Here is a 26588-nt window from a genome sequence, read left to right as displayed (position 1 = left end):
AGCAGTGCCGGGGGACTGCACGGCTCCGCCGCGCTGCCTTAAGGGGGTGTCGGCGAGAGAAGTGCCGCCCCGCCCCCCCAGCTCCCGGTGCGCGGGCGGGGCCGTGCCGCCGCCGCCGCCTGCCCGGCCCCTCGGCAGCGGGGCACTGACAGCTGCCCCGAGCGGGCACCGGCGCGGCGCTCCCGGCTCCCCGCCGCCGGCTCCCCGCCGCCGCCCCATGGGCCGCCGCCGCCGGGGGGCGGGCGGGAGCGTGCCGCCGCTGTGAGAGCGGGCAGCGGAGAGCGGGGGGCGGCCGAGCCCCCGCGCCGCGGGCACCATGGACAGTATCCTGGAGCCCTTTCCCGCCGAGCGGCTCTTCCCCGCCGCCGGCGCCGGCTTCCTCGATCTCGGCGACTTCAGCGAGGCGGATTTCCTCAGCAATGTGGTAAGGGACCGCCGGCAGCGATGCCCCCCAAAGCCCTCCGCACCCCGGCGGGTGGGGACGCGACGTGCCGTTTGCCCCGGGAGTACGGACCCGGGGACGCGACGTGCCGTGTGCCCCGGGAGCGCGGGGTGTTCCGGGGGTGCAGGTACCCGGGTGCTCCTCGCCGCGCATAGCCAAGCGCCCCCCCGGTAGCGGCCCCGCCGCCCGCAGAGCCCGGGAGAGCCAGCGGGGGAAGCGCCGGAGGTTCTCACGCCGCGCCTGCCTGAGCCTGCTGGCGCGGAACAAGCCTGCAGCGCCCGGCGGGGAGCACCGCAGGCACGGCCGGGTGCCATCAGGAGCCCCTGAGGCTCAACGCCTCCGCTCTCATCTGCTTGCAACTTTCCTCGGAGTGGCAGTGGGGAGATGGAGCATCTCCCCTTCGGCGTTAAGGCTGGACTGATTGGCTTTGGAGAAGAGGGTGAAGGGGAAGAGTGACTTGAGAGGAAAACGCGTTGCCAGTCCCAAGAAACCAAAGGCGCATTGTTCACCTCTCGGGAAACTGCCCAGCCTCTCCCAGAAGCCACCCGAGTCTCCAGGCCAGCAGGTCTCCCTGAGCAGCATGCACAAGTTCCTTGCCCGAGCGTTCTGTGGGAACTCTGCTGCCTCTCTGCCAGGGAGCATCCGGGGGAAAAGTCCCAGCTCAGAGATGCTTTAAGACGAGAGTTAGGCGAGGTTAGGCAACGGGACACTTAAGGCTCTATGAGCTTCTTAGCAGCTGCAGCTGTGGGGACAGTGTCTGCCCCAGACAGACAGTTTTGAGCCTTGGCTTGTCCCTCTCCTATCACAATATCGGTACCTCTCATGTTCTCACTGTAGCAGGAGTGTCTCTGTGGGCTGAGAGCGTCTCTGAGAGCTGCCCCTGCAAATGGAGCAAGGGAGATGCCCACAGTACCACACAGAAAGCAAGGGACACGGGGAGGAGGGCTGAAGCCATTAAACGCTCTTCTGCTTTGCTACCCTAAAGGTATTTATGCTTCCTCCCTTGTGGAGGAGAAGGTGGAGAGGCAGAACTTTTATAAAATGTACCACATTTGGTGTATGGAGACAGACCAGGTCTGGGAAAGAGATTATGCAGGCAGCCCCATCTCTCAGAAATGTCGCCAGCTCCTGATTTCCAGGATACCACCACATGGTCCTGTCTCAAGGACTGACTGTGGTTGGGCTCCCCCGCTGTGCTCAGCAGACCTTCCGATGGCATGTCACCCCAGGACAGCGCTCGCTGGCACCGCAAGGCCTTGCCTGCTCATAGCTGAAAGACCTATTGTGCTTTCCCCGATTCCGTATATGTACAGTGTGGATGAAGCTATGCTGATATGAAGTGCTTTATGCCAGGACCTTTTATTCCCTTACCAAAATCAGAACAGCCCCTTTGCCTGAGTGCTGTCAGAAGTCAGGGAACCCCTAACCATTACAGGTAGTAGCTCTTTTTAGCTGAAATACAACTTCTGCCTGCAAGCAGACGCTGTGAAAAAAAAGAAGCTTTTGTGTGAGAGTGCCATCTGGTGCCACCTGCTAGGACAGTGTGTTTAAAGTGTGCAGACTGGCTCTGTCCTGCCTGGTTCAAATGGCTTTTCTGCTTGGAGAGTTGCTTCTCGAAGGAGCCTACCCTTGGCTTCTTGTTAATCAGGTTGCGGTGACTCAGGCATCATTGTGTGCAGCTTACAAGTGGAAAGGATTTATTTTTTGGTGGACGTTTTTCCCAACCACCAGAACCACAACTTCTGCTGGAGTGTAAGAGCCAAGCCAATACCTTCTCTTCCTGCAGATGATAGGAGATTGTGTGGACTCTTCTTGCCACCAAATCTGTTGGTAAGAGTTCATAGTCTACCACCCTCTTTGTTCTCACTCTGCATGACAACGTGGGGAGAAGGAACATGCTCACAATTTCTTACTAAATCCAGGAAATCTCCTGGGATCTTAAGATGTGTTGAGAAGTTCTTTTCTACAGAGAACTGTGCAATGCATCACCGTGTACAATAGCTCACAAAGTTGCCAGTGCCTTTTCTTCAAAGATGAGCAAACTCTTCCAGATATTGTTCAACAAGCATTTTTCTTAGAACAGACCAGGAATTGTGGCCATAAAATGCCAGTATATAACTTTTTTCTGAGGATGGTTTCTTCTGTTCGGAAAGGAAGCAGAATGATGGATGAACCCTGCTTCAGAAACTGGCTCCTCTGGGGCAAGAGCTACTTGTCTCTAACCTACTCTCCTTTCCTGAACCTTGGCACTCCTGATGAGTCATCTTGGTCTTTAATGGTTCTCTGTATTGTTTATCTGAAGTTGTGACAGAAGAGCAATGAAGGCATGTCTGTAGATGCATCCTCATAAAGATCTGAGTACTTGATTCAGGAAAAAATGTTAATTTTAGTAAGTTTGGGGGCTGCCATTTGCAGGGGCTGAGCCGTCTTGGAGGAGTGAGTCTTCAGAAACCTCATGAAGTTCAGCAAGGACAAATGCTGACTCCTGCCTCTGAGAAGGGTGGACTGACCCAGGGATCATGGAGCAGTGCTGTGCTGTGGTAGCAAAGACAGTTAGCAAGAGAAAGGCAGCAACAAACAGGCAGAGGGATGTGATTATCTCATTCTTCTCGACAGTCATAAAACTGTGTCTGAAATACAGTGTCCATTTTTGAATGCCCAGGTACTACAAAGATTATGAACCTGAGTGCATGGAGGGAATGATCACCAAGACAGCTTGGGGCTCAAGATCTTCTCCCATAAGGAGAGGCTGAGGGACTGGATCTGCTCAGCTGGAGGTTGCTCCAGGAGGACCTAGCAGCAGCCTGCCTGCAATAGTGAGGAAGTTAGTGAGAAGGCAGAGGCAGGCTCTTTTCATGGCCATAAATTGAAATGGGAAATATTTTAGATTGGACATAAGGAAACATTTTCTCGATGCAAGGATAGTCAGGAGGGGATGAAGCTCCCTTCCTTTGAGGTTTCCAAGACCTATCTGGACAAAACCCTGTGCAACCTGTATTTAGTGCTGGCCCTGCTCTGAGCAGGAGGTCAGTTAAAAGAACACCCAACCTGCACAAGTCTAGGATTACACAATGGGGTTTGGTGGGGGATTATTTTATTTGGTTAGTTTTGGGTTTGGTGGAGTGTTTTGTTGCTTCAGGAGATTGGTATCTGCTTGGTACTTGGAGGGGAAATCTCCAAGGGATACAAAGTGCTTCTTTTACTTCCCTTACCTCCAGCCAGCCAGACTACATAAGGTGACTGCTAATAGCATTATCACTCTTCTTTTACTCAGGAGGCCATCTACTGCTCTTGAATTTAGGCAGCTTTGCTCATCTTCTTCCGCCAGAAGGACCTACCATAAATGAAGCTAATCCTTCATGCAGTGCCTGCTTATCAATTTCATCTGTCAGAATTCTGCCCAGTCCAGCATCTCTGGTCATTTCTGCAAGCACCCATCTATTCACTTGCAGTCTGTTACAGCTGCACTCAGCTCTGTGAAACTCTTCAAAAGCTTTGTCTTTTGAGTCAAGATTCACCACTGTGCTTCTCTAGGTTTGTGACACTGGTGTCAGAGTGAAGCCAGAATTAACCAGGTAAACAGGACTCATGGGTTTCTTTTTAACCCAGCACCACAGTGGGTTTGTTTAATCCCTACATTTCTTCATGTTGTAGTATGAAGAATACCTTCAAAGGTGACTTTGGATGTTCATGTAAGCACAGCTCTCTTCTGATTCTAAGCTTTTCAAAGCATATTCTGTGCCTCCTAAAAGAGAGACGTCAGGGAAGAAAACAAACAGGCTATATGCTAAGTTAGAAGCAGCAAACTGGCAATTCACTTTGTCTCCATAAGTGCCATCCCAGCTCCTCTGAGGAACACACAGGACTGTGCTCTTTCACAGTGTTATCCTGTGTGTCCTGGCATCCTCTGGAGCTTACTGGGAGACAGCAGACTGGGAAAAGATGTGCTTGTCTCTGTGAGTTGCTTCTTGAGTGCAAACTGGATTTTGTGTGTTCCATGTGCTCTTTCCTTTACTATTATCCCACCCTGCAGGAAGAAGGGGAATAGCAGGACTGCACATAGAGAGCATTGTTGGTGAAACTCATAGTAAGACCTTCCCCTGAAGACAGAGAGAGGCTTTGCACCATGGGTGACCATTGCACTTGGAAGAAGCCTGTATACACTTCTGTTCCTCTTATGCCTACTACAGAGATATAAATAGCACTTAAGTGGTGCTTAGCTCTTGGACTGACCTGTGGTTTGAGTGAGTTTCATGCTGTGGAAGCTCCCTCTCACCATGTCTGCAGAAAGTGAGGATGAAGAGTTCAGGTAGATCTGGTCACCCACTTCTCACCCCTTCCCACTGCTATACAGAGGACCTCTGCTGTAATGGGAGGCTGGGTCTCTGGAACTGATGGCAGCCCCTCATGGGGACACATGCAGGAGCATTTTGGCCCTCTATTCCCATGCCTGGTAAAATTTGTTCAGTGACCCACTCCTAGTTAGCCAGGTGCTGGGTAGAGCAAGTCCTTTTTCTTTACATTTTGCTTGAAACTCGCCAGTCAGAAATTTCTGTGGGATCCAGAGCACAGATACAGAGAGACCTGGACTGGTGCAAATGAACTGCAGAATAATTGTTCCCAGGTTTTCCTGTTTCATAGGTTTCTTTTGACCCATCTCACAGTTCCTCCACTTTGTGTGTGTGCTGCTCCTTACTGTCTCATAGCAGGACCTGTGCAAGTGCTGGCAGCAGGATGAAACCAGAGCTGAACACAGAAGCTCCTGGGTTTCTGACCCTACAGCGTCATTCGCCACAGGGTCACAACCAGGCAACTTTCTTGCATTTTGGTAATGAAGTGGGGGAGAGACTTCAACCTCCTTTGGAAGACTCTAGGTCAATACTTTCTTGAGACAGATCAAGGATCAATCCTGTGTCCCTTCTAGCTGCCAAGAAATTGGTAAACATTTGGAATGTTCTTCCTAAATAGAAATGTTCATCTATTGGACAACTGCCTGTATGGCCTGGGGGTCCACCAACCTAAATGCTCACCTCAGCTGAAGTGGGAGAACCCTTTAACTGTGCTGGTAGGCCAGAGCTAGGGGAGAGGTTGCACCTGAGAGCAGAAGTGCAGGAAGGCATGTATCCAAACCAGGGTTAAACAGTGGAGACAGGGCCATTATCTTGGTGGGAGAAGCAGGAAGGACTTTGGTGAAGTGCTTACAGAGTAAACAAAGGGAGGGTTTGGCAGGAGGTGGAAGCACATCTGTGCATCCAGTCCACTCCCACTGAAGGGGGCGTCAGCAGCACCAGCTGGGAGATGCTGGAATCATGAACAGCTCCAGCCGTGTCTGCCAGGTGATGCATAAGGCAGCCGTTCAATGCCACCGTCACTTTCAGAAGAGGAAACCTGAGGTCTCATTTGTATGGGTGACACTGTAAAGAGCCTCTGAGGCTGGCCCATTGGACCTCCTCCTGGTACCAGTATGAGTGCCCAAGCACAATTATCTGGTGGATTCTGGATCCCATGACAAGTGTTGGTTTCATCAATGCAAAACGTCTTCTGCTGCCCAGGATCCCATCTTGTGCTGCACTGGCTCCATCTCATGCTGCACCAGTCTTGTCCATCACTGTGCTGGCTCTGTCTAGTGCTGTGCTGGTTTTGCTGAAGCCTGGCATGGAAGTGTCTCTGTTAGAGAGGGAGATTTGGAAAGATGAGTGTTTTCTGAAACTGACAGTTAAAGGCAAATTTAGAAGTAGGGATTTCATAGCCACAGGTGCAGCCCCACTACACAAAATACAGCCAGGCTGACACTTCCATGGTGTACTACTCTGTTTCCTCTGAGAGAGGTCTTCTGCATTTGTTCCTTTTTTTTCTCAGCACTTCTCTGTAGGTTTTAAGACTGAAGTATTTAGTATATTACTTATTTACTATTCCAAGAATTCTCAGTGTTAGAGGAATTAAATGAAGACGCTTCACTCTCTGGAGCTGTCTTTGTGATGGCCACATGAAAGGTTCTCTTCTGATAGCCACAGGTAGGATTGTGTTTGATATGAAGGATTGATTTCTCAAACTGACTTGTACCAGTGCATTCCAAGAAGGGATGAGTCAACCCACCAAAGCCTCTGTCTCCTTATCCCATTATGAACAGTCCACTGCAAGAAACCAGATGGTTCACAAAAGCCTACTGATGACTCTCCTTGCTGCAGAGTTACAGGGGAGCAGGTAGGGCAACAGGGATGAAGCAAATCATTACAGCTTAACTAAGAAATGGCCAAGAGATGCCTCTTGGCCTGATTTAGCTAGGAGATTTCTCAGGCAAATTCTAAGTTTGTGCTGCAAGTTCAGGTGCAGTCTCCTATGCTTCACAGGTGATGTTGTGGCCAGCATTGTTCTTCAGCAGAGGTGTCTGCTGGAGGAGCCAAATGTATTAGTCCTCACAGGTCAGCCTCAGTCCTATTGCATCCCACTGATCTCAGCTTTCTGCTTCAGACTGTATTTATCCTCCTTTATGCGTCTGAACTGCTGTGACCTCATGTCTCCACATGGGACATGAGAAGTGAGAGCTGGGGTGGAACCAAAGCTGTGTTTCTGAACTGACTACCATGCTGGCACTGTGGCTGTCCCACTGCAGGAGGTGACTTCTGTGTGTGCAGCTTTAATGTAGTTTGATATCCTATGACTGAAATAATCTCAAGCTGGCAACAGGATGGGATGAGTACATGTATGGAGACCTTTTCTTACTGTTTCCTGGCTTTGGAGCTCAGCTTGCATTGTGAAGTGCTAGGTGTTTTCTTGAGTTGGTGCCTGCATGTCTTTCATTGTCCCTCAGAGCAGAAAGAGCTGAAAGGTTGTGAAGAGCCAAGAGCATGGCCAGAGTGGCAGAGGACAGCAGGTAGCATGCTGAAAGACAGGCTATGTCTTCCAACCTAGTTGCTTCCCAGGTCTGCCATGCAGCATTTACATCTATCTTTCCCCAAGCTGCATATGGAAATAATTAGTTTGCATCTGTTTTCCTATGACGTCACATTACTTAAGGTTTTCCTTCCCTGTAGTCTCCTGAGCTGACCTGAACACCTCAGCTTTCCCCTCTAACCCACTCCTGATTTCTTTGCCCTCTCCTCTCCTCTCCTCTCCTCTCCTCTCCTCTCCTCTCCTCTCCTCTCCTCTCCTCTCCTCTCCTCTCCTCTCCTCTCCTCTCCTCTCCTCTCCTCTCCTCTCCTCTCCTCTCCTCTCCTCTCCTCTCCTCTCCTCTCCTCTCCTCTCCTCTCCTCTCCTCTCCTCTCCTCTCCTCTCCTCTCCTCTCCTCTCCTCTCCTCTCCTCTCCTCTCCTCTCCTCTCCTCTCCTCTCCTCTCCTCTCCTCTCCTCTCCTCTCTCCTCTCCTCTCCTCCCTTGAATCTTTCCTTTCTCTCCTGCTTGCTTGAATCTCTCCAGGCTGCCTGCCTTTGAAATCACGTGGAACTACTCTGCTCTGGTCAGTGTCCAAGTGATAGAAGCTTGACACTGAACTTGACATTCAAACAGAAGGTGGTCTCATGAAGGTTGGAACCACAGAACCCTCCAGACTCTCCCATTCCTTTCTCTTCTTACTTTGTCTTCTCATTTTCTAAGATTGCAGAGGTTCCTTGTACAGGATGGAAGCAATGTGCATGGCTGTTCTTCCTGAAACTAGCATGTAATTTAAACCAGCACTGGGGTAATTAGTGCCATCTTTAGAGCTCAAAGGTGATGCCTTATGTGAAGTCATTTGTTACAGTCACTGACCAGCTTCTTGTGGAGGAAACTTACCCTTGACTACCTCAGCAAAGTTGCTTTTGGCTTTTTTACACTGTGACTTAGTCTTGATTAGGAAAAATGTTTGTTTAGGTCAGTCTGGCTGACCTGATTAGCAAAGCCTCCTCAAAAGGCAGTTAATGTTTTTCCTAGAATAGATGCAACGTAACATGTTGAGCTCAGCGCTCTCTCAGGAGTTCCCCTGCAACAGGGATGTCAGGAGGAACCTGGCAGCTGAGGCTGGAGGAGAAATACAGCTTGGGCCGGACACCAAGCATGTTACAAAGGAGAGAGCTGGATACAGCTTGGGTTTGGGACATTCATACTGGATTGTCAGCAACCCTCCTGCAGGTGAGCTTCCTTAGACTGATGCTGAAAGAACTTCTCCCATCCTGAGCTCCCTGTCACAGTGTCCTGGGGCCACTGCCTTTTCTCCTTCAAACACCCTGCCATGTCCAACTGTGCAGCTCAAAAATGACCCTTCTTTGCTGATTGAGGCCCACAGAGTCTACCTTCTGAACTTTTCCTGGCTCTGCAGTATTTGCAGCCCTACCTCTCCTGAAAGGATAGCTTTTCCCTCCAGAAGGGGTAGCTGAGGCAGATGGACACCAGGATGAAGAAGAGGACCCAGTTCCAGAGCTTCAATAATTAATTATAGCGTGTCAGAACAGCTTGATGTTAAATGAGTCCCATAAATTCATGACAGTTGAAGGAAGGAGCTGTGCAGGTGCTTTTGGCTCAGCTCACTGCTGCCTCAGGCGAAGAACTGCAAGCCAGGCAGTTCAGGGAGAAGGAAACCAGCTCTGACTTCTGTAAAGACTGTTGATGGAAGGTTTCTTTCAAAGCCTTTTCAGTTTCATGATCTGAGAGCTTTTTGCCCAAGGAGTGCTGGAAGTCTGGCTCTTCTTTCCAAGCAAATGTGGCAGAATCTGAGAGTTGATGAGGGGCATTAAGCCACGAATATTGAATTGCCAATTGAATGGTGCTGGGTTTGCTCTTGTTGTGTTGGGTTGATTTTTTTTTCCCTTTCCTTATGGACAGTAGTGCATTGAGGTTATCAGGAATGGGAAATCTGTGTTTAGTCCCAGGTCTGCAAGTTACTTAGCATGTAGTCCTCAGGATGTTACCTGCTGCAATGCAGCTTTTGCTCACTGTGAAATGCATGTCCTTGTTCTTACTGACATGGGGCAATGCTATCTATGGATGAAGCAGATCAATGAAAAGTTAGACTGGGGTGGGGTTCTGCTAGTAGGTATCTGCCAGGAAAAGTCCTTAGGAGCTATTAGTTTGCTCAACCAGTTAGAGTTTCTCTGAAGGACTTTACAGCAATGCAGGTTATTTCCATCACTTTCAGTCTGGCAGGTCCATCCTCTACCAGTGTTCCTTCACCAGTTATCCTTCACCCTTCTCTTCATCCTTACTCCTGAGGGGTGAATATGTCTGATTCTGACCCCAGGTACTTCAAACCAATCTAGAGTAATATTTCTGTGTGAGTCTAGATAACTGTGTTGATTAGCATCAGAATTTATACTGAAGTGCTTGGCCCATGATGTTGCTGGCCTGACCTCTTTGGACCTTACTGAAAACCAAACAATTTGTGGTTTAGAAATCCAGTCAATGGGCTGTGCTCATATCTCACCCTGCACTGCACAACCAAGTCCTGGCTATGTTACAAACCCTGAGTTTGGTGCAGCTTGCAGTGAGCACCCCGTTTCATTTCTTCCCCAAACTGCTGTGCAGCCAAGGCTGTGCCAGCTTCCCAGGTTCCCAAATTACATCTCATATGATCTGTATTTCAGAAGGAGGTAACAAGCTGAAAGTACCAGAGTGCCATGGCCTTATCAGTCCCCTAGCAATGCATTCCAGAGCCATGCCTGTCCCTCCTGCTGCTCAGTGAATGGTTTTGCATTTTCCCTTTCTCTTTGGAGGTGCCTTTTCCCCACAGTAAGTCTGCTTGACCTGTTGTAAAGTTAGTATCATCAGTGCCCACTGAGAAGAGTGATTCAAAGGTTGCTTTCCTGTTTGATGATGCTTCTCCTGCTCTTCAGGACTTGTCAAATATAGTTGGCAGCAGTCCAGTAGCTGGATTAGCATTAAATAATGAGCAAATGGCCTGCAGCTCTTTTCCAGACCCGTCAAAGCACACACCTTTCATTCTTTTCTTACACTTCTTTGAGCCCTGTTTTTACTGCACTGGGAGAGAGCTGAGTACCAGATGCTGCTCTGGTCAGTGCTGGGAACAGAACAGAGGGTGCTGCACTCTTTTCTTTATCACTAATTAGTACCAAGGTGGTAGGTAAAGCCTGCTAGCTGCAAAAGTAGACCTATTCTCCCTCCCTGTGTAACTGTAGCCATGGTGAGAAGTCAGTGGCAGCTGTAAGCAGCTGGGATGAGCTGCAACAGAGCAGAAGCAATGCTCATTCTTTAATTTCCCCGTGTGCTTCAGGTTCCAGGGGAGCAGTCCTAGCAACCTCCTTCTTTGTAGCCAGGGGCTGAAGTCCTAGATGAGATGAGGGCCCACAGTACTATGTCAACCCCAGTAGCTTCACAGTATGGTGAGGTCACCCAGCAGCAGCAGCAGCGTTGATATCTTCAGGTAAATCCAGAGCATGCCCTGTCCGCTGGCCTGAGATGCCTTTCTGATGCTCAATGAAATGGATTATGTAGAGTTCCCAGAGGATTCATTTCTTTATTCTGGGAAAAGGAAAAGGGAAGGAGGGCATGAGGATGGAGAGTAGGGAAAGAAAGAGGGAAGAAAAAGCAAAGGCAAGAGAGAGGTAGCTATGCAGTTAGCACTCCTGAAGCCATCTGGACCTGTTGGCATGGCCCCAGCTGGATGGGCTCTCAGGTTTATCCACAGCAAGATGTAATCTCTGTCATCCAGCATTTGATTCTTCTCCTTGCCCTGGATGGCCTCGTATCTGGTGCATGTCTGGAGCGGGCATTTTGATTTCCTGTTGCTATTTGTGGAGTTTTCCTGGCTAGCCCTCAAGAGCAGCTGGGACGGTTTGCATTCCTCGAGCCGAAGGAGCAGTGCCATCCCACTGGCATGGCGCAGAGGCCAGCCACCGCCAGCCTGCTGGCCTGGGAGCAGCAGTCCCGCACGGGCAAGCAGCTGCGGGTCACACCATGCCACAGCTGGGGAGGGGGTCACTCCTCTGCCTGCTGCCTGGGCCACTGCAGCTGAGCTCAGGAGTCAGCTCAGCCTTCAACACCGACACAGACAGGACTGGCGGGACTGCCCTGCTGGGTCTTGCAGCACAAGAGGAAAGAGAATTTTGTTTGGCCCAAGACCTATTCCTCCCTTTGGTACATGTGAGTAAAAAGCAAACGATGATCTCAGTTCCTTCCCCTTGCTAATGCCAGCACAGGGGAGCATCAGGGCTCTTAAGCTGCCCTGTGAAGCAGGTAGGCTTCCCAGCACACGGAAAAGGGAGCTGAGCAGGGTATGATCCAATGCTGCTAAATGCCCACCCTTGCTAGGACAAGGCCTGTGGTCTCCTTCCCTCCATCACTGTGCTATTTCCAGGAGTCAGTATTACCTGGTGGGAAGGATCCAGACTTGCATTCCCTCAGTGGTGTGTGGGAGACCAGTCATCTCTTTTCTTCTTGAGTCCTTCTCAGCACATGAAATGAAGAGGGTTTGCACATCTGTTGCTATAAAAGTACACTGATTAAATATCTTTAAGTTACAGGAGCCACACAGCAAAGTGATCTTCACTACCTAAATTCATTGTGTGGAGTGGCAAATAACAGAGGCATAGGTCCCCTCCTGCTTTCAGAAACAGAGCAACTTCCACCCTCCTGCATAGCTGTAAAGGTTTGAAATGCCCAGAGGATGAAGATTGGATTCATCTATAGCATAACACTGCTGCAAGCAAACCTCAAACACAGCAATACAAGGGGCATGCTTCAGGCTATGGTGTTGTCCACTCTAACATTAGAGATGAGGTTAGTTGTGTGATGAGCCATTAGGCAACAGTTTGCTGTGATCATACCTTCCTTTCTCCCAATGGCTCCTGCCCTCATGGATTCCTTAGATTTTTTTTTCCTCCAGGAGCTTGGAAATTAGGAAGTTGAGTGCAGTGACCCCCAAGGAGCAAAATTTTGTTCTTTGAAGCATCCTACTGCCTGGTTCAGAAGTTGTTCTGGCTGCACCCAGAGAGAGCAGGACTCTGCTTTCATAATACCCCAGGGACAGCCTGTGCACCAGGGGTGGACTCACTGGAACCACAGAGCTCAAGCTTTTCCACTCAACTCAGCTCTGCTGAGTGAGAGAGTAGCTGAGGAAAACGATGGCCTCTTTATAAACCAACTGGCAAAACTTTTGCATCTCTTCTGGGAGCAGGCCAGGGATTCTGAGTCACTGCTTAAGTGACTTGCAGCCAAGGTAGTCTTACCCAAGACATTAAGTGAGAGAGATCCACCCAGCAGTGCCAGCAGAAAGAGAAATAGTCATGACCACAATTAATAATAACATAATGATGAAAAGATTCAGAAATGCATTGCCCACTCCAAAAATAAAGTTTGAGGACAATTCAAATGCTACAAAGAAAAAAGAAGAGAGGAAAGAGTTGAGAAAGATCGCCAAAGCCTGCATGTCAGCTGCAATGTGAGGAGTCCTGTCCAGCTGGCCTGGGTTCAAAGAGCTCCAATTGTCCAACAGCATTTCCAAGACACCATTCAAAACTTTCAGAAAATGATCCCAAGATGCAGGGTGAGATTTATCACACAATAAAGGCAAGCCAGATGTGTGCACCCTTTGGAGAGGAAGGCAATGGAAGAGCAAAGCAAGGAAGAGCAAAGAATCAGGCTGCAGAGGCACGAGGGAAGAGGGTGGCATGAGAAGGTCTGGTGCTGTGAGCATCTAGGCAGGAGCAGGGACTGGGTGCATCTGTGCTGTGACACATGCTGGGCACTTGTGAAGGGTATCATGTATCTGGAGAACTCCATACTTAGGAAAATTCACTCAGCATCAGGATTAAGATTCAGACTGGACATGAGGAGGAAGTTCTTCACCATGAGAGTGGTGAAACCCTGGAATGGGTTGCTCAGGGAGGTGGTTGAGGCCCCATCCCTGGAGGTGTTTAAGGCCAGGCTGGATGAGATTCTGACCAGCCTGATCCAGGGTGGGGTGTCCCTGCCCATGGCAGGAGGATTGGAACTAGATGATCTTTGTGGTCTCTTCCAACCCTGACTGATTCTATGATTCTATTCTATGATTAAGGGACAGAAAGAGCTCATTGATTCTTTTTAGTTGTGCATAACCTCATGATGCATACAAACCTAAGAGGTTCTTGTTGCTTCTAGTCCTGGATTACTTATCTGCATAATGATGCTATCTCTGACAGGATGCCCAGAAGCCAAACCACTGGAGATTTTGTCTTGATTTTCTAGGGCTCACACAGCCTTCATTACTGCTGTGCTGCACTGGCCACAATGGCAGGGTTGTGACTTCTGTTGCCACAGGAATCACTCACACCTGTGATATGATTATGTTAAAATCTAGCAATTAATTATACAGAAAGATAATTTAATCTTCAAATCTGCCATGGAGTTACATGAGTACAACTTGCCATCATTTAGCAAGCCTTCAAGTTCTCCCTGCCTGCAACGAGACCAGTGCTGTTTCTGCTGTCTGCAGAATAATCTAGTGGAGGGGCCACACCATACCGCACTCCACCGATTGAAAGGTGACTTGGTTTTGTTCTCAGGAAGATCTATGACAGTAAGGACTTGCTCATCTAAGAGCAAAAAGCCCTAGAAAACACTTTGGAGGCTGAAGCTAGAGATTCCCTCTTTGCAGTCACTCATGTTGGGTGACTGTAGTTATTTTTTAGATGTTTATTTTCTCAGAAAGCTGTGGATTTATCTGGAGCCCTTCAACTGAGATGGAGATTTTTCTTCCTGTGAAGCTCACTTGGAGGTGATGAGTTCAAAGCTTGAGGCATGAATATGGCTCCTGCACTCAGCTATGTAAGGAAAAGATTTGATTACTAAATTGGTTCCTCCAGGCCCTAAAACCCATGAACCTGAGCATTGTTTTCTTGTGCCTCTCCAAGGATGTCCAGAGAATGGATTCTGAAAGCCACTAGTTTCTGCAGACACCTCTTAAATGCTGAGGTGTAGAGGCCTGCTGGATCTCAGGCATGGGAGCTATCAGGGCAGGTTTTCAGGACATAATGGATTTCTTGTATTACAAGCAACATGAGATCTTTTCTTCCCAGACTTGAGGACACAATCCCAGGCATCTTCATGTTTCTTCTTTTCACTGCTGGTATTCAACTGCTGGGCCTCATCATAGAGAAGTCCAACTTGGAGAGGGGATAGCTGGAGAGACAGGTTTTGGGAAGGGGTTTTCACAGGCTGCCTTTTTCCTTCAGCCTTGATTTTCATCCCATGGTTGAAGTGGCTGTACTATTTCTGACCAGTTAGACCTCTGTCCTGGTCTTTGGAAACACAGGGCTTTGACCCCTTGCTTACCAGCAGCACACCTTCATTCTTTCCCAGGGTGATGTTGATCTGAGAGGTGTTACTGCCCTTCACAGGATAGGAAGGATTTCCCCATTCTCCTGAGACTTTGGTTTCTGCAGCTCTACTGCTAAGGTGAAAATGATACCCTCAATGTTGGAGCTGAAGTTTAATTTCCTATCTGCTGCTCAGGGCACAGATTTTCCACTGGGATATTGGCAGCAGGTCAGAAATCTGCATTCCAAGTTGGATTGCTTTGAAAACAGTCCTAGTGTGGGACCCCACTCAGCCTGCTGGTTGCAAAACCCAGCTCTTGCCCAGCCTGGCCACTTGAAGAGTGTCCCAGCTTCTGGTCTCAAGATTTTTGGTAAAAACCTCTCACATCTTTGAGTCACAAATTGGCTAAGCCAGACTTAGTTGCTCTGTAATTGCCCTTTTCAAAGTCCCAAGGAATGAAAGCCACCAGTAATGTTTGGTGTAAGCTGCATGCCTCTGCGTTTGGACTGGAACAGAGCATAGCTATCTTCCTCTTTCAAGGCCTGCTTTTCTTTATGGCTCTCCAGGGACCTGCCAGGGGACAAAATGTGAATTATCTCCAATTTGTCTTGTAAGCACTAAAGAGAAACCGTTTCAATGAGACAAATGAAGCTGATTGTGAAGATAATACAGACCTTTCCTCCTTCTCTGGTTATCTCCCAAAGCAGATTTCCTGTATCTCCCTGGGCACCTTTCTCTTTGCTTAATTTGTGTTTCTTGCAATATGGAGGGGGGTCGAAATGGGTAATAATGGCATAGGGGTGACAAGTTGTGTCAAAGCAGAGATCTGCCAACTCTAGCGGCTCTAACTTCGTATTGGGCAGAGCTAGAGGCTTCCGAGAAAGATGGAAGGAATGGTGAAGCGGTGTTTATTCCAGTTTATGTTGGCTGTTGAATAAACCCATCCCACTGACTGGTGACTGGCTGGAGCAGTTGCACCTCTCTAACTTATTTTTAATTATACTGAACGTTCAAGGGTGTATTTAATGTCTTTTTGGCAATACTGGGACCCAGCTTCACTGCAGCATGGCAGTAGAGCTCACAGAAAGCCACACATAGTACATCAGTTTGCTCTGCCTGCTGCCTATCATCATACCGTGTGTCTGTCTTCATCAAGCAGAATTTTGCCCTCAACTGTACAGGCAGACATTACACATGCAATTACATCCATGTAGGCTTTCTCAGAGTAGATTTATCTCTCAGTTTGCAGGGCTGTGATAGAGCTGAATACCTAGGTTGTGCAGAGGTGCCACATGCCATAAGGCATGGCTGTAGAAACCCAGTTGTGCTCTGGCTGCTGCGCCTGGATAGGGACTGGGAAGGGATGGACATGTTTGGGCTCTGCAGAGGGCACACTTGAGTGGAGGTGGATCAGGATAACAAAATCATAGACTGGTTTAGGTTAGAAGGGACCTTGAAGATCATCTAGTTCCAATCCTTCTGCCATGGACAGGGACACCTCCTGCTAGATCAGGTTGCTCAAGTTTCCATCCAACCTGGCTTTGAATACTTCTAGCTTTGGAGCCTCCACAGCTTCTCTGGCCAGCCTGTTCTAGTGCTTCACTACCCTCATGGGGAAAACTTTCTTCCTAATCTAAATCTGGCATCTTCCAGTGCAAAGCCATTATCCTCATCCTGACACTATACACCTTTGGAAAAAGTCCCTCTCTAGATCCCCTGCAGGCCCCCTTCAGGTACTAGAAGGCTGCTATAAGGTCTCCCAGGAGCCTTCTTTCCTCTAGGCTGAATAATCCCAACTCTCTCATAGCATAGCAAGGCAGGTATCTGCCATCATCCCAAAGATGATGGACAGATGATGAGTTTACATGAACTCCCTTCCCCTGATGATACAGCAGCTGGTACCCCATCATGGAGTAGAGTTACGGTGTCACTGGGAGCCTGCTGCAAGCTCAGCTGAGGCTGCCAGGTTAACACAAAGAAGTTAACCAGTTTGGACAAGAGGGCAGAGACCTGAGAATGGTGACGGTGATACAGGCTCTTTCTCTCAGAGGTAGTGCTCATGTGAAGTCTCTGTCCTGGAGACTGTACTGACCTTGGCTTGGGAAGAGGAAAGAAGAGGAAGAGACCCCTGCCAGCTTGCCCAGGGGTACCTGCACTCCCACAGAGCACACCTCCCACGCATCTCTATCCGAACATAGCCCAGCTGCCACCAGGAGGGCTCAGAAATAAAGGCAGCTTTGTTTTGTAGCAAGCAGGTGTCTTCAGTTCTCCAAGCTCAAGGAAGGCCTTGAAAGACAAACTTTTTATTTACTGTTCACAGATTCCTAGAAACAGCCTCTGAATCTTCTGCCAAAGGAAGGATAAGAGCAGCTGATCTAAATGTTTCATCCTGAGTCCACTTCTGTGTATGGCTTAAAGTCCTGCTCTATTTTTTTTTTTTTTACGTTTTAATTAGAATCGGCTGCAAGGGAGTTGCAAGCCAAAGGAAATTTGGGCTGTTTGTTTCACATGTAGCACACAGGCTGCAAAAGCTTGCTGGAAAGCAGAAGCGTTCCTCGTTGTCCTCCAGGGCGTTGCTGCAGTGGGGGGAGAGGTGCTGCTGTCCGTGCAGATTCAGCGCGTCTCCTGCCATGGGCAAGCTGTGCAGCATAGAATCACAGAATGCTAGAGGTGGGAAGGGAGCTGCCTTAGGGGAGGTTGACATGTTCCCTCTACTCCCTTACACCACACATACCGTCCCTGGAGGTGTTCAAGAAGAGACTGGATGAGGCACTTAGTGCCATGATCTAGTTGACTGAATAGGGCTGGGTGATAGGTTGGACTGGATGATCTTCGAGGTCTCTTCCAACCTGGTTGATTCCATGATTCTACCTGCTTCACACCTTGGCATCTGCAGGTGCTTTGAGGGCATGCAGATGCCACTGTGGCCCCAGTGTAATGCCACTCATCTTTTGATTCTCCTTACTGTGAGGTCTACCCTGCTTCACCCCTTCACAGAGGCTTCCAGTCTTTCACATAACCACTGCCCATGCCAGCTGCTCACTGTGCTTGTGCTGAGCACACTAAACCTAGAGGTGGTAGGAGTGTCCATGACTCTTCTGCCACTGCAGCAGGTGCTCCTTCAGGGCTGCTGGGAAGCCCAGGCACAGGCTGGCAGATTCCAGCTTTCTGTTTACCTTTGTCTCTGTTGTTGGGTTTTGGGATTTTTTTTTTCTTTCAGGGGCAAAAAGATTTAAGTTAGGCAACTCACCTACTCCTCCCACGCCTGAGTGACTCCCTAGATTCCTCCCTGATGAGCAGCAAGCTTGCAAACTCTAAGGCGGGTGTTAGACTCAAGCCATAGAACTTTTATGTGGTCTGTATGGTGTGTATGATTTAACAGCATTTTAACAGCTGTTATTTCCCCCCCCCCCCCCCCCCCCGAAGATGAAGGAGAGAACACAAAACCTTTATGACTGCAGTGGAGGTTGCTGCAAATTATGGGAGCAATATGCACCAGGAGCAAGCTCCCAGGGAGGCTGAGGCATGACCAGCAGGACCAGGAAAGTGATTCTTCCTTGTACTCGGCACTGATGTGGCCACGTCTTGAATACTGTGTTCAGTTTTGGGGCCCTTGCTGCAAGGACATTGAGTTTCTGGAGCATGTCCAGTCCAGAGAAGGGCAGCAAAGCTGAAGAGCAGTCTAGAGAACAGGTTTTGTGAGGAAGAGCTGAGGGAAGTGGGATTTAGTGTGGAGGAGATGGGGGAAGACCCTATTGCTCTCTACAGCTACCTGAAAGGAGGCTGGAGAGTGGTGGGCATTGGTCTCTTCTCCCAGCTAGTGATAGAACAAGTGGAAATGGTGTCACGCTTAGACTGGGTACTAGGGGAAATGTCTTTACTGAGAATGGTCATGCACCGGAGCAGGCTGCCCATGGAGGCAATGGGGTCACCATCCTTGGAGGTGTTCATAAAGCCACTAGACGTGGCACTTGGGTTATGGTTTAATGGGCATGGTGCTGGGTTGACAATATCTTAGAGGTCTTTTCCAGTATTAACGATTCTCTGATATTCCAGAAGGGCATCAAGAGGCAGAGTCGCGGGGAAGACGAGAGTAGGGTGGCACAGCGTGCAAGCTAGCCGTGCGGCAGCCGGGCACGGCGGGAAAGCCCGGTCGAGGCGGCAGCGAAGCTTGGCGGCGGCAGGGCAGGCAGGGGCGGCAGGGCAGGGGCGGCAGGGCAGGCAAGGCAGGCGGCAGGGTGGGCAGGGGCGGCAGGGCGGGCAGGGGCGGCAGGGCAGGGCAGGGCAGGGCGGGCAAGGCAGGCAAGGCAGGCGGCAGGGCGGGCAGGGGCGGCAGGGCAGGGCAGGGCAGGGCAGGGCAGGGCAGGGGCGGCAGGGCGGGCAGGGGCGGCAGGGCAGGGCAGGGCAGGGCAGGGCAGGGCGGGCAGGGCGGGCAAGGCAGGCGGCAGGGCGGGCAGGGGGGGCAGGGGCCGCAGGGCCGCGAGGCGCGGCGGGCCGCGCGCCGCTCCGTCCTAACCCTGCACTCCTCCCGCCCGCCGCGCCCCGCGCCGCGCCGCTCCGCTGGCAGCCGCCTTCCTCTCATTGGCCGTCGCTCGGCGCGCTCGGCCAATGGGCGGCCGCCGCCGGCGGGCGCTGGCCGCGTGCCGCGGCGGCCGTTAAGCGGCGCGGGGCGCGCAGGCGGAGCTGCGCCGGGTGGGTGTTCCCGCGCGGGCGCCGTGCCTCAGTCGGGTGGACCGCGGTAGGGACGCGCTGGGCTACGTCCTCGCCCCGAAGCCTGCGGCCGTGCCGCCTGGCGAGGTGCGGGATGAGGCGGCTGCCGGCCCCCCAGCCCCAGGCGGGGACACCTTGGCAGCCGGCTGCTCCCTCGCTTCAGGGCAGCGCCTCTCTTTGGCCGCGCTCCCTCAGTCGCCTTCCCCTGATTGTGTCTTGAGCCTCTGTCGTCCCTCCAAGGCCTTGTGGCGCCTAGTGCTGGAAATTATAAATCCAGGTCCTTGGCAGGGATGCGCGATGAAAGGAGGTTTCCACAGCGAGCCGTGCCTGAGACTTGCTGGGACTTTGCAGGGCACCGAGGACATGGCGGCAGCTGCTGCCACCCAGGAGCAGGAGCTTGTAGCACCTTTGACCTGAGGGACTGCCGTCCATGCGGGAGGGAGCTGATAGCATGGCTGTCCTGTGGGGAGCAGCTCATCTGCCTTGGTTTTAGTGACCATAAACCCTGCTCTGTTGGTCATTCTGAGTTATTCTACAGACAGCAAAAAATTCCAGGCCTAGTTCCAGATCAGGTTCAGTCAAAGCTTCCAGCAGTTGGAGGCTGGGTTGTCAGGGAAGCTTTTGGTTCACCATACAGTCCAAGGTGGCGATGCTGAAAGTAAGAACAGTGACTTGGGCACTGCCAGCAGCCTGTGACTGAAGGGTGCTGCTGGTAACTATACTGTCTTGATGCTGGAGGGAAATAGCTGTTGAGTTTGCCATCAGATGGTTTGGCCTGATGTGCTTCAGCCATGCCATGCAGAGAAGCAGGAACAGCAGGGGGGTAGCAGGTCAGCAACAAGCTATCCAGGCAGGTAGGGCATGGAGCAGTGGGGAGCTGTGGTGCATGAGGCGAGAGACCAAGAGCAACACGGGTCAGGACAGAGGGGCACTAGGGAGATTTGGGAGAGCCGAGCAGAGGATGATTGCTGGTGCTCCTTGGGGTGCACGTGCACCAGCTAGACCCTGAGAAGCGTGCACAGCATCTGTCCATCCTGCCTGGATCTTGTTAGTGCTGTCAAGACCTTCACTTTCATAAGATCTAAAATTCACTGCATTTTAAAGAGAGCAGAAGGACTGTCTGGAGTGTATGGGCTCTTCTTTCCTGGAATGTAAAGGAAACCTCGGCTCTGCAGCTGGAGTGCAGGGGGCTTCATTCCTTAGTGAAAGCAGAGAGGGGAAATGCAGATGTCACAGCTGGGACAAGAGATTTATCTTGGCAAGCAAAGAGGAAAAATACTTTCAAAAAGAAAAGAGAAAAGAAGAATCCCCTCCCCATCTGTGCTGCCTGCCAGCGTGAGCAGAACCTCCAACCTGCAAAAGTCCTTTGTCTCTTGGGCCTGGGCTGCCGCCCAGCTGGATTAGCCCCTCACCACTTTCTCTTTGGAGCAAGACCATTGTGGTAGGAGCAGAGAGGCTGTGAGAACCAGGTTGATCTTGAAGGGAGATTGTCTCCAAACAACTCAGCTGGAGGTGGGAATAGGGAAAGTCGCAGTCAAAGGATGGAGGCATGAAAGGGAAAAGAAGGGACAGATGCAGCCAGGGTGACCACAGAGAAGTGTACCCAGAGACAAAACCATCCCCTCCTCAGCCACTGAGTGACAGGAATGGCACCCTAAAGCATGCCATGTACAGCTGGACAGGGAAAAAGGCTTTATGCCTCAGTCTCTGCTTGGGCAGAGGTCTAACACCAGCTCTAGGTGGGGGGAAACAGAGAGCTTGCATTTGGATGTCTGGGTGCCTTTCATTAGCTCCGAAGATAACTGTTGTACAACAGGAAAGGGTGTTCAAATGAGAATTGCACGCACGCACATACAGTGTGCTATTTAGACAACCCTAAGCATGAGGTCAGGATGAAAACATGTGGTGGAAATATGTTTGGAAGAGTCAGTGCCTATGTCAGTCACCAGGAGTGGGAGGGAGCAGGAGCTAGCAGCTGACAGATTTGCACTCTCCAGTCGTGGCTGAGGTGGCCTCAGCCCAAGCAGATTCTCTGGTGGCACCAGAGCAGCTTACCAGAGCAGCTTAAAGCTCTCTGTTGGGCCTGAAGATATGGTAATCATTGCCTCCCCTATACCTGTGTACGCTGGCTCAGCCCCTTCCCCCTGCCTTCCGATCCTCCCAGAACGGTGGTGGGGAAATGGGCAGCCAGAACTTGGGCTTGGATCAGGAAATCCAGTACATCCTCACCATTGCATTTCTGTCCCTTGGCTGCCCCCTCCATGACTGCTCACTAGTAATGCAGCTTTGGAAACACATCTCGTGCTATTGCTTGGCCTTGGAGCTTAGTTAGAAGGAGAAGGAAGGAGGGTGTGAAAGGGAGGGGGGATATCAAGAGCAAAATGAGACTGCTGTGAGCTTTGTATCCCATCTGGAAGCTGTTTTCCCCAGTGCACTTCACACCCGCTCCCCCTGGGCTAGGATGGTAAGGATCAATGGAATGGTTGGCCTAGCTCAAGTCAGGCCTATCTGCATGAGAGCCACTTGAGATATCTCAGAAAGATAATATCAGCAGAGTCACAAGTATAAATTCTTGAACAATTTCCTGAGGAGCAGGAGCTGGCTGATCTCAGCGTGGCTGGAAGGTGCTCCCAAGGAGAGAATCTAGGCCTTGAAGAGGCTGTGAGAGGATGAGGCTGCTCTGCTAGCACATGTCTCTGCATCCCACCTTCATTCACATCCAAGTCCTGTGAACTCTTTCTTGGCCCTTCCACTTGTGTCCGGTCTGCCGAGATGTTTATTGCCATGACACCACCAAAAATCTCCCTAAATCTCAGCACCATCATTGCTTCTAGTGGCAGCACATGAAGGCCTTTAGCTGTGCTGGCCCCAGTCTGGGTGAGAAGGAAGGGTTTAGTGGCTGCCCAGAACCTCCTCTGGTGTGTGACCTTCCAGACAGGAAAAAGATATAATCTATTTGGTCAGATGATAAACCTGCTTCTGTTTATTGCTCAGACACTCAGAGCAATGACCCTGTTGCGCTTTGCTATGATCCACACAGCCCTGGGACACCATGCCCTGGGACCTGCAGTTCCCTGGAGCCTTCTTTCCCATACACATTAAGGAAGAGTATATCTGAAGCCTCCTGATGAGTTTTGCCAGATAGGTGCTGCTCCCCCAGCAAGGCTGAGTGGGGCAGAGTCAGCAGGTTTAATCTAAACTAATTAGCAATGGTTTTGATGGCTTGTATCCAAAATAAGCCCTGGAGTGTTCCCCACTGTGCCCATCACTGTTGGATCTGGACAAGAGGACACGTCTCCTGTTACTGTGTGGTCGCACACATCTTTATTAATGCAAAATCTGAAGTCACCAGTACTTGTTGGCATCAGGAGAGAACACCCAACTCAAGAGACACAACAGTCTTCCTGGGATGTGGTGGCTTAACTTCTGGCTTGTCCTGTAGTTTCTCTTGTGGCTGTGGCCAGCTGCAAAGCCATGTCATTATCTGTCTTTGTTTTACCTTTCCTTCTTTTGCTTTCCTCTGCCTCTTGCCACCTTCTTTGAGTAAAACAGCAAATCTCCATCTCTGTGACAGCTCTAGCATCTCTCTTTAGGGTCTTTGAGGGTGTTTGCTCTTTGGTGCTCCCTTTGATGATAGCTACAGTTATTCCCAGTCTCACAGGCTAGCTCTCTTCTCTCCAGCATCTGCATTTGGAGATGTTGGGCTGGTATATGTATGATGAATGAGAGCTGAAAAGGGGCTGCTGTGATGAGGAGGTTTGCCAGTACTTAGTTGCGCTGGAGTGTAAATCTCAGCAGATGGGTATGTGCCCCAGCACCTCTCAATTCTCAGAGAGGAATCCTCTGCTTATCACTCATGCAGTAGGTCCCTGTCTCTTGGGAGGAAATGGTCTTTTGAGGAACTGAACTCCTGCAGCTCTGGGAGAACAGTGTTGCCTTCATCCTCATTTCCAAGCAGTGAGGTCTCCTAGCAATCTTGCTGTCTGGTGTCTAAAAAATAAGCCAGAAGTGTGCAATTGATGCCCATGTTTAGGCTCTGATACTTAGCCCCTTGCACTCATTACTTGTCTTGCACTCTACTACTACTGGAGAGATTTTTGTTTGTTTGTTTGTTTCAGCATAAAAACAGAGGCACATCTCTGCCTTTTTCCTCTGGTAGGTGTGTCCTGCAATGGGAAGACTGTTGACTGACCAAGAGATCGTTGTTCTAAGTGTGAGTGTGATGCTGCTGAAAAAGGGTGTGTGGAACTACTACATAAATGCATCTTCTTGGCTCTCTTTGCTCCCATCTCTGCCTTTGTTAATGCAGAGTTGTGAAGGAGATGTGAGGCAGGTGACAGAGTCTGAGGCAGCTCTGCCTGCAGCTGTCCATCTCGCTCTGCTTCTCCTCCAGGGCTACTCTGGAGAACTGCTTCTGGTTTTGATGGTTACAACAAACATCTATGATTCGAGTGCCTCTTCTTAGATCCTGGCTCTTCTGTGCTGTAGTGGTGCAATGGGCAGCCAAAAGCTCTGAATCCCTTCACTTCTCTGTGGTTACATTCTCACCCTTACCAAAGGCTATCATGCTCATATCCTGTGTTTGCTTGTGTTGTTTAGAGAGAGCAAGACAAAGAACAGCTGTTACATGAACATCCACTCTGGGGCTAATGCTCAGGACTCCAAGCTCTTTAGTTGTCTGTGCTGCAGGACAGGACAAAACCTGGTTCAGATAAATACCTAACCTACTTCCATCTGCTGACTCAGCTCCCTCTGAAGAATGGCTATGCTCAGCACAGATGGGAGGTGTTTTCTGCTGCTGGATTCAAGTGCAGAGAAATGCTTCTAGGCAGCTTGGAAATGGCTGTGTAGATTTTACCAAGCTCCCCTGCCAACTCCGCTTCCGTTATGGGAACAAGTGGAGAAAACTTCAGCCCAGACATCCTAGGGAGGGCCTCAACGCTGGGATTTAGCATGAGTGTACCTTCTCCACCTTATCTGCACACACAGTGAGTGTCTGCTCTCCCAGGCAAGTTGTGTCAGGCTGTCACTCCAGGCAGTGGGAGGACAAGACAAGTGGGAAGGAGGAGAAATCTTACATTAGGCATAATGCAGATGGTAGGGACTCCCCCCAACTTACAGCATGCTCTGTGGAGATGTTAAGTTTTTTAAATGAGTGGCTGAGAGTTGATGTTGGAGGGTGAAGGGCACTGGTGTGTTGGAGATTGCTTCAGCTCACCATCCCCCCTCCCCCACTTGGTGGGAAGCCTAAGTCTGTTCAGCTGGAGCCTGCTTCACTCCTCAGCCTCACCCCAATGCTCTGACAGCCAGCATAATGTTGACAAAGTGATACTGTGCTCAGGTAAAACAAATATACCTTCCTATAGGAACAGGAACCTGCAAGCTCCAGCATCCGGGGTCCTCTGGCAACTCCTCCCTCCTAGTGCTGGGAAAAGAAAGGGCTGTGCAAACCCCAAGCTCCTCTGGGAGCCAGGCTCTTCCCTGAGCTCGGCTCTCACTTAGGAGTTCATTGGCATTCATGTCTTCACTCTAGGACCTGCGTGCTCAATCTCACTCTCATCCATACCCCGTTGCTCCTGGTATTTCAGTTTGCTGCTTTCAATGCCTTTCTGCCCACCCAGATGCTTTTCCAGGCAGGGGAGGGGACCCAGTCTGACTGCTGAGCTCTCTCCAGTCCATTTAAGTTACACAGTTCCGTCTGTGTAATATAGTCACTTGAATGTATCTGTGTTTTCTTTCCTCTCTCTGAGCCAGAAGCCTCAATCTGCCAACAAATGGGATAATTTTTCAGCTGGTGTTTGGCAACCATCATTTTTCTCCCTGCCCAGCCAGTGCTTTGTTGTAGCAAATGGAAGAGTTACTGATTTGACTTCTGAATGGGAGGGTATGCCTCAAAGGAAGCAGGTTCCCTGTAGCATCAGGAGCCCAATTCTGCATCAGCACTGGCCAGATTTACTGACTGTTACTGGGATGATTAGTGGCATGATTGTTTGTTGTTAACAGCCCATCTGTAGTGTTTAAACTTCATCGGGGAGCTGAATTTCACAGGCATTATCTGGCTGGAGGACAGCCTCATATGGTCCACAGAGGGTCTGTGAAATCCCAGAGGAAATTAAATACAACAGGGGGCCTTCCTGTTATTTTGATCCAACTGTTCTTTTCTTCTCTGCTAGAAATCAACAGCTGGGGTGATGTTCTCTGGGGCATCAGAGTGCCTATTGCTGCTGGCAGAGAACGTGAGAAAGTGTCTGTCACCAAGGGCAGGTGCTGAAGACGCTGCTTTCTGCCACACTTGCATTTTGTCACCGCAGGGGTTTCTTGCCTTGTACTCTGTTCAGCTCGTTGTCACAGTGAGATGACTCTAGAAAGCTGAAGACAGGTACTCATGGAGGAAGGGAGAGGTGAGAGAATATAGAAGTTTCATGAGTGTTTTGGGCACAGATAATCAGATGGAGAAGATGTATGGCACCGCTCCTTTCTATCTTAATTCAAGGTGTTTTTATCAGACTGATGCAGGCAAGGGATAGAAACTGCTTTTTCCCATCCAAAAGGGGCTGTTGCTGAGGTTTGGCCCTCTGTGTGGAGAAAGGCTCTCAGATCCCACTTGGAGTTGACAGTAGCACTCTCTCTTCCTTCGTCTTTCCTTAGCATTTCTCAGAAAACCTGGATCACTTCTCGGACAACATGGAGGATTTCTCCAGCGACCTCTTCAGCAGTTTCTTTGATGACCCAGTACTGGCTGAGAAGAACCCGCTGCTGGACATGGACCTGGATCCACCCACCCCAGGCATTCAGGCAGAGCACAGCTACTCCCTGAGTGGAGACTCTGCACCCCAGAGCCCTCTCGTGCCTGTCAAGACCGAAGATAACGCAAAGGGTGAGCTCTCTGTGAGCAGCGGCTCTGGCTGCCGCCCACGCGTGAGGACAAACTGGCGAGTCCTTGGGCTTGCGCCTGGCTGATCCAGGGCAGAACTTGATCAGCCGCTGTCAGATGCAGCACACATTTTTTTCCTTCAGTTTGCGCTCTGACAGCCACACTGCTCCCTTGCTGGGCTCACTGTTATTTGCGAGGATGATAATTGGTTGTGGTTCAGTGTGCTGCCAGCTCCTGGCAGGCACTAGGCAATGTCTCTTTAGGACCCTGCAAAACGTGGGTGTGAATGCCCCAGATCCAGGTCTGTTTTGGCATCAGGCAGCAGGGGTTTGGCTCGAATA

At 50.3% G+C, this 26588-nt stretch overlaps 1 protein-coding gene across 3 annotated transcripts in view; it reads left to right on the top strand.

Annotated features, from left to right (window-relative positions):
- The first annotated feature begins 275 nt into the window (after positions 1–275).
- Positions 276–26588, top strand: part of CREB3L1 (cAMP responsive element binding protein 3 like 1) — a 47153-nt gene continuing 20840 nt past the window's right edge. For all 3 annotated transcript variants that reach the window (XM_064145457.1, XM_064145465.1, XM_064145446.1), the window contains exons 1-2: positions 276–424; positions 26022–26250. In XM_064145457.1, coding sequence (XP_064001527.1) covers positions 317–424; positions 26022–26250 — 337 coding nt within the window. In that variant the 5' untranslated portion in view covers positions 276–316. The remainder of the gene's footprint in view (positions 425–26021; positions 26251–26588) is intronic.

The sequence above is a fragment of the Pogoniulus pusillus genome, chromosome 1 (genome assembly GCF_015220805.1).
Source record: "Pogoniulus pusillus isolate bPogPus1 chromosome 1, bPogPus1.pri, whole genome shotgun sequence".
Lineage (NCBI taxonomy): Eukaryota > Metazoa > Chordata > Aves > Piciformes > Lybiidae > Pogoniulus > Pogoniulus pusillus.
This window is presented reverse-complemented; position numbering and strand designations above follow the sequence as displayed.